An 8,206-nucleotide genomic window follows, 5' to 3' on the forward strand; every position below is an offset into this window, starting at 1 on the left:
CGACTAAAGAAATCTCAGTCGACCAACAGCCTATTGACCAAACAATCGACCAGTCGACTAATGGGGTCTGCCCTACTGGCGGTACATTTAGAATGTGTCTGACCTCATGCAAGGGAAATGCTGCAGTGTATGCCCGCTCATTGAGCAGTCGAGCCACGCCAACCTCCGCTCTCTTCCTCTTGCCGTACACCGTCCTCGCCAGAATCTCATACACCTGCCATGGACAGCCAATTGACCATATGAGAATGACATAGTCTGAAGTAAAGCATTTCTGACCATATATACAGTACCAGTCAAAAGTTTGGACACACCTACTCATTCCAGTTTTTTTTTTTTTTTTACTATTTCTACATTGTAGAATAATAGTGAAGCCATCAAAACTATGAAATAACACATATGGAATCATGTAGTAACCAAACAAGTGTTAAACAAATCAAAATATATTTTATATTTGAGATTCTTCAAAGTAGCCACCCTTTGCCTTGATGACAGCTTTGCACACTCTTGGCATTCTCTCAACCAGCTTCATGAAGTAGTCACCTGGAATGCATTTCAATTAACAGGTGTGCCTTGTTAAAAGTTAATTTGTGGAATTTCTTTATTCTTAATGCGTTTGAGCCAATCAGTTGTGCTGTGACAAGGTAGGGTTGGTATACAGAAGATAGCCCTATTTGGTAAAAGACCAAGTCCATATTATGGCAAGAACAGCTCAAATAAGCAAAGAGAAACGACAGTCCATCATTACTTTAACTTACTATTTTTTTTCAATTATCGCCTAAAATGACATACCCAAATCTAACTGCCTGTAGCTCAGGACCTGAAGCAAGGATATGCATATTATTGGTATCATTTGAAAGGAAACACTTTAAAGTTTGTGGAAATGTGAAATGAATGTAGGAGAATATAACACATTAGACACATAAAAGATAATACAAACAAAAAAACGTGTTTTCTATTTATTTTTTTGTTGCATCAGCTTTGAATTGCAAGAGAAAGGCCAGAGAGTGATGTAGAAATTTAGATGGCATCATCGTGTGTGCAAAGTTTCAGACTGATCCAGCGAAGGATTACATCACTACACAATATTTTTTATCAAGTCTGCCAGGAGTTTTCCCAAATGTTGCGAATTGGTCAATTTATACCTTTTCAAGTACATAACTATAGAGAACAGACAAAAATCCTATGGTAATATTTAATTTTTGTTTACACACTTCCAGGAATGTCATACATGATGGATCATTAGCTTCCCTACAGAAAATACACTAACCTTCACACATCTAGATGGCCGGGGGTAATCGCTACTGTAAATTGGACACTGCAGTTAGATTAACAAGAATTTAAGCTTTCTGCCCATATAAGACATGTCTATGTCCCGGAAAGTTGGCTGTTGTTTACAACGCCATTCTAGTCACATATCGCATATTGAGCAGCAACTGTTCCGGTATAGGGACACCGATCCTGTAGAGGTTTAAGACATGAAGGTCAGTCAATCCGGAAAATGTTAAGAACTTTGAAAGTTTCTTCAAGTGCAGTCGCAAAAACCATCAAGCGCTATGATGAAACTGGCTCTCATGAGGATTGCCACAGGAAAGGAAAACACAGAGTTACCTCTGCTGCAGAGGATAAGTTCATTAGAGTTACCAGCCTCAGAAATCGGCAATTAACTGCACCTCAGATTGCAGCCCGAATAAATGCTTCACAGAGTTCAAGTAACAGACACATCTCAACATTAACTGTTCAGAGGAGACTACGTAAATCAGGCCTTCATGGTCGAATTGCTGCAAAGAAACCACTACTAAAGGACACCAATAAGAAGAAGAGACTTGCTTGGGCCAAGAAACACGAGCAAAGAACTTTAGACCGGTGGAAATCTGTCCTTTGGTCTAATGAGTCCAGATTAGAGATTTTTGGTTCCAACCGCCGTGTCTTTGTGAGACACAGAGTAGGTGAACCGATGATCTCCGCATGTGTGGTTCCCACCGTGAAGCATGGAGGAGGAGGTGTGATGGTGGGGGTGCTTTGCTGGTGACACTGTCTGTGATTTATTTAGAATTCAAGGCACACTTAACCAGCATGGCTACCACAGCATTCTGCAGCGATACGCCATCGCATCTGGTTTGGGCTTAGTGGGACTATCATTTGGTTTTCAACGGGACAATGACCCAACACACCTCCAGGCTGTGTAAGGGCTATTTGACCAAGAGGGAGAGTGATGGAGTGCTGCATCAGATGACCTGGCCTCCACAATCACCCGACCTTAACCCAATTGAGATGGTTTGGGATTAGTTGGACCGCAGAGTGAAGGAAAAGCAGCCAACAAGTGCTCAGCATATGTGGGACCTCCTTCAAGACTGTTGGAAAAGCATTCCAGGTGACTACTTCATGAAGCTGTTTGAGAGAATGCCAAGAGTGTGCAAAGCTGTCATCAAGGCAAAGGGTGACTACTTTGAAGAATCTCAAATATAAAATATATTTTGATTTGTTTAACACTTTATTGGTTACTACATGATTCCATATGTGTTATTTCATAGTTTTGATGTCTTCACTATTATTCTACAATGTAGAAAATAGTACAAATAAAGAAAAACCCTTGAATGAGTAGGTGTGCCCAAACTTCTGACTGGTACTGTAGGTAGGCCTATATACAGTATGTCCATCTATTCCTGGTGTACATCCATCGTTATCCAACAAATGGGTAAAGATGCAGAAAGTAAATGGATGCACTCACTATACGGTGTCTCTGTGTGTTAGTAAAGTAGGTGTCATGGTTCTCACAGCTGAGGAACCTGAGAAGTGACCAACAGAGCAAGGTTAAACCTGTAGTTATTTACACATGTACAGTAACAGAGTCTTTTATAAGGGTCAGGACACAATGTGGCTCAACTAAATGTTGAGGATACGCAATCAAAACTGATATCAGGAAGTTTCCGAGATCGATGTAGGGACTCACTTCTCCATCTTTGACTTGCGAAAGGCACAAGTGTAGTAGTCCAGTGGCCTGTTGGGCAAGGACTCCGCCATGATGTTGGGAATGTATAGTTTCTGAAGGATCCGGTCAGACGTGTTGAAGTCTGGGTTTGGTTGAGCCTGCGACACAAAAACAACATTCTGTAACATGCTGACCAGACCGCTCGTGTGCATGCGTCCGCCATCGCGCGCATGTTAATTATGTCCACCCACACCAGACACGATCAGGACACGCAGGTTGAAATATCAAAACGAACTCTGAACCAACTATATTAATTTGGGGACAGGTCGAAAAGCATTAAACATTTATGGCAATTTAGCTAGCTAGCTTGCTGTTGCTAGCTAATTTGTCCTGGGATATAAACATTCGGTTGTTAATTTACCTGAAATGCACAAGGTCCTCTACTCCGACAATTAATCTACAGATAAAAGGGTAAACCGAGTTTGTTTCTAGTAATCTCTCCTCCTCTTGGCTTCTTCTTCTTCTTTGGACTTTATGCTTTGCTTTATCTTGGCCAGGTCACAGTTGTAAATGAGAACTTGTTCTCAACTGGCTTACCTGGTTAAATAAAGGTGAAATAAAAAAAATAAAGTTGGTTGGCAACCAACTTTAAGGTGCATTACCACCACACACTGGACTAGAGTGTGGATCATCTTTCAATCACCCACGTGGGTATATGCTCCTAAAAACCAATGAGGAGATGGGAGAGGCTGGACTTGCAGAGCATCAAGTGTCACGAATAGAACCAAGTTCTATTTTAGCGCCTGGCTACGCAGACACTCGTTGATGCGCGCGAACAGAATGGGTGCAATGATTGAATAACATATATGTGTACATTTAATTTGCAACGCGAGCGGTGTGGTCAGCATGTAACACTCCACACCATAGTATCGGGTTTACCGTATTTTGCACTACTGTATTTTGCACTGTCATAAAGTAGTAATTAGCACTGACCTGTAGCGGTGCTCTTAGAATTAGCTCCTCTGCGTAATACACCAACACATCCCAGGGGGCGCTCAGTTTCAGATAATGGATGGTTTTTTTCTCGCTCGCTGTCTCCTCCTAGTGCCAAACATCAATCATTACAGAACATTCATAAAATTATGAATTATATGGTACAGTGTGCTGCCGCATATAAGCATTATTAGATCGACCAGTAAGACTGTCAACAGAGCTTTAGCATTAAGAAGGAACGATTGTTAGTGGGAAAGTAGAAACACTAGATCCAACCACTAAGTATTGTGGAGCTAGGTGAGTTAGTAGTGTATATTATATTACCTTTTCCAGCAGCAGGCCGGCATTCTGCAGGTTTTGGGTGAACTTGTCCCTCCATCGAGCCAGCTGAGCCTTTCTCCGCTCAGACCTGCTGCTCCCCTCCTCTGGCCCTGCTCCGACCTCCCCCGGACCGCTGGTCTCAGATCGGCCCCTCCCTCTGGAGCGATGCTTTCTCCGTTTCACCTCCCATACTAGAACAAAGTCTGATTCAGGATCAGTCAGACAAAGCCACAGGTTAGAGTTTGATTGGTGGCTTGTTCTTTATACTGTCTGTTACCAGGGATCTGCCACTCTGTTCGTGGAAAGCTACTGGGTGTGCAGGCTTTTATTCCAGCCCTGCACTAACACACCTGATTCAAATGATGAAGGTCCAAAGTGAAAACCATAATTATTTCATTATTTGAAAAAAGGTGTGTTAGTGCTGGGGTGGAAACATTCAAGTCAAAGCAACTTAAAGTAAAATGTAATACTGTATAGATATACAGAAAGCCTAAAAGCACCTATTTTGGTTCTTCCATCTCTAAAGTAGTTCCCCCCTAGGGGTTGTGCCGGTCGTCTACTCATTTTATCGCAGTGCATATAGACGGGGTCATCATCATCATCGTCATTATCGTCTGAAGCAGCCGCTGCAGCTGAAAGCTGAAAATATTTCCGTTATATAATGTATATCAATATAAAGACCATTTACATAGCAGATAAACAAATAGGACTGGAAAATGGCTGTAATGACATAGTAGTGAAATCTAACTATTGTGTCCTCTTGTGTTACTATTTTATTTGTATTATTATTTTTTAACTCTGCATCGCTGGGAAGGGCTCTTAATCAAGCATTTCACGGTAAAGTCTACACCAGTTGTATTAGACAAATAACATTTGACTTTGATTTAGAATGATCTGTAGCTACTGCAACAGGCAACAGCACAAAAGCTTATATTGGCAATATTGATTTTAGATTTCATCGCCATAAAATAATATTCTAGTCAAAATGAAAACACTGCTTTTAGTGAAAATGATTTTTCAGATCATATTGACATCAATACAACTATGAGGAGAAAGCTTGAAGTCAGCACTAACCCCCATTCAAGATGCTTAAGATGCACTGCAACATTCAACATTCTAGGTAAGTCATCATCAGAGAAGCAATAGGATGAGACCAAATCAGGGAGGGAGTGTGGGATACTTACATATCTAGGTGGGATGAAGCCCCCGTTCTGCAGACTCCCATAGCTGTCGGTGGTTTGGGGTTCGCCCCGATTGCCCGTCGCGTAGTCCAGATACAGCAGCACCTCCCTGTCACCTCCTGTGGCCAGGAGCAACTCCGAGCCCTTCCTCAGCATGGTGAAGAAGACGGGGAGGGTCTCTGTGTGTCAATCTGTAGTCAGTCTGTCTGTAGACAGTCAGTCTGCTTAGAAAACCACAGAACACAACATACATGCAAAAACATGCAAACTGTATGTCACATGTACCGTATATATACACTCATAAACTCTGGTATTCATGCAATGTTCTCATGCAGGTTCATCATTCAAATGAATCAAATCTGATCAAAATGAAGAGGAAGAATGGATACGGTATTCCAGCAAGAGATAGAGGAGTGGAGGGGGGAAAGGATGATACTTCTACCTCAGTGGAGAGGGGGCTGGGAATGGGAGAGAAGAACGGGTGGATCTGCAGTAATCTCTGCCTCTCTCGCTCTCTGCATTCCTCTAGCTCCTCCTCTCCACAGGGAGAGAGCCGAACAGAGTGGGATACCGTAATCCTCCCAGCAAAGAGGCAGCAGAGGAAACATGCACATGCCCCCATGCCAATAAATAATATAACACCCACTAAGGGAGACGACCAGCATTATCTTAGGGGTGGTGATGGATGTAGGGCATATGAGAGGGGAAGGGACTTATCCAATCTTCCTGTCGGAGTGTACTGCCCCAGTCTTAATTGAATTTAGAATTTTATTAGGATCCCCGTTAGCTGACGCCATAACATCAGCTAATCTTCCTGGGGTCCAACACAGAGCGGGAGAGGGGGAGACAGTGTCAGTGTATGTTCCACTCACGCTGGGACTCCTGCTTTTACAACAGACGAGGAAAGACAGATCCTTCGTGCTCATTAAAAAACAATGAGGTCATATTTTATACAGTAAGTAGTTACCATGACACCAACCACCAGCCAAGATTGAGGAAACTAGCCAAAGCATACACAGTGCAACTGCATTCTCATGCATTATTCTGCATTCTCGTGTCAGAAGAAGCTACTTGTTTCCAGTAAGTCTCAAACTGGTTCATGATTTATGAGTCCTGAATGTTGCTGCACTTCCTGAAAGGTAACGTTACAGTTGCTAAACTTTTTGCTGAACCGTTGTTATAAACCACAGTATTTATAATTTTTTATTCACTCTGACATAATTGCCTCTAAGCCATGGAAAAGGGAAGACATCAGCCTGACAGACCCTACAACTCATCCAAGTGGACACAACTTCTGCACCGACTGCATCAGCAAATGCTGGGATGAGAGTGGAAGCAGCAGCACTGAGGTTTCCTGCTGCCCCTACTGCCGGGAGACGTTCAACAGGCGCCCCACACTGACGAAGAACTTAATGCTGGAAAAGATGGTGGAGAAGCTAAGGAAGATGACTCTACTCGATAGCCCTCTTGGGTATCCGTACGCCGGGCCTGAAGACGTGGTGTGTGACATGTTTACTCTTCTAGGATCCAGGAGGAAGGCAAAGGCTGTCAGGGCCTGTCGGGAGTTTAAGTTGTCCTACTGCCAGTCTCAAGATGTCCCTCTGTTACATAAGCACACTCTGGTGGGTGTGGTGGTCAAGGAGCTGCAGCTGGAGAAGTTGTGTCCCCAGCATGACTGTCACGTCTCCTCCTGTTGCTCCCCTCCGGCGCTCTGATTTGCCGGTCTACTGAGCCACCGGTCTGAGTGCACCACCTCGGCAACACTGGAATGGAAACCCAACGTACCCTAATCACCTCCAGCGCACCTGCACTTCATCATCTCATCACCACCCCTATATAGCCCTGGACTGTTCAGTGTTGTGTTGTGGGTGATTGTTAGTGTCATGTCGTTTACTCTCTCTTTGTTGTTCTCTTGCTCAGTGTTAAGTAAACCTTTACATTGTTGATTCCTGCATCTGTGTCCTGCCTCTTCGTATCCACAGTACTCGTCACAGAATCACACACCAATCACGAAGATGGATGCAGCAGGTAATCCTCCTGGAGTTTCCCAGCGCCTCGACCAGCACCAACAGCAGATTGCACAGCTGAACACCGCCATGCAGGAAGTGCTCCAAACGCTGCATAAACTGACCATCGCTCCGGTTACCTCAGGGAGCAGCGAGTGCACCCAGTCCACCTCCTCCCGTGCTATCACCAACGTCTGAGGGACCCATCGCCCTGACGTAGCGCTATGATGGGAAAACGACGAAATGTAAAGGCTTCCTGCTACAGGTTTCACTGTATCTGGCGCGTCAGCATGGGGCATCTCCATCGGACCAAGCCAGGATAGTGCTGGTGATTTCGCTACTGAAGGGAAAGGCGCTGGATTGGGCCTCAGCAGTCTGGGAAGGAGGTGAGGCCGCGGTGCTTCCCTACTCCACCTTCCTCGCTCGGTTCAGGGCGGTGTTCGATCATCCCACGGAGGGAAATGATGGGGGTGAGCGTCTCCTCCGGCTACAACAGGGAGAGGGGGTCGCGTTCGAGTACGCCCTGAGCTTTTGCACGGTGGCGGCGTCTTCTGTCTGGAATGAGCGTGCTCTGCGCACGGCCTTCAGGAGAGGCTTACGGGAGGACATCACGACGGAACTCGCATGTCGGGACAACGAGATGGACCTTGATACCCTCATCGCCATGTCCATTCGTCTTTACGACATGTTGAGAGACCGACGGCGTTCCCAACACCTCCCGGAGCCTCGACGCTCACCCCATCTGAGCTATGGAAGCCACCCTGCCTCCAAGTCCT

The 8,206-nt window shown here is 44.7% G+C and overlaps 1 protein-coding gene across 4 annotated transcripts in view; it reads right to left on the reverse strand.

The window, feature by feature from the left end:
- LOC121538431 (anoctamin-7) overlaps positions 1-5,938 on the reverse strand; it is a 38,892-nt gene extending 32,954 nt beyond the window's left edge. For 3 of the 4 annotated variants that reach the window (XM_041846422.2, XM_041846420.2, XM_041846423.1), the window contains exons 1-7: positions 5,428-5,900; positions 4,744-4,882; positions 4,247-4,446; positions 3,923-4,030; positions 2,951-3,087; positions 2,729-2,786; positions 104-214 (exon numbers count right to left, since the gene is read on the reverse strand). In XM_041846422.2, the coding sequence (XP_041702356.1) occupies positions 104-214; positions 2,729-2,786; positions 2,951-3,087; positions 3,923-4,030; positions 4,247-4,446; positions 4,744-4,882; positions 5,428-5,580 (906 nt within the window). In that variant the 5' untranslated portion in view covers positions 5,581-5,900. Of the gene's footprint in view, positions 1-103; positions 215-2,728; positions 2,787-2,950; positions 3,088-3,922; positions 4,031-4,246; positions 4,447-4,743; positions 4,883-5,427 lie in introns of all 4 variants that reach the window. The other variant, XM_041846421.2, reaches the window with a different exon arrangement.
- Between the last annotated feature and the right edge of the window lie 2,268 nt (positions 5,939-8,206).

This window comes from Coregonus clupeaformis, chromosome 24 (assembly GCF_020615455.1).
Source record: "Coregonus clupeaformis isolate EN_2021a chromosome 24, ASM2061545v1, whole genome shotgun sequence".
Taxonomy (NCBI): domain Eukaryota; kingdom Metazoa; phylum Chordata; class Actinopteri; order Salmoniformes; family Salmonidae; genus Coregonus; species Coregonus clupeaformis.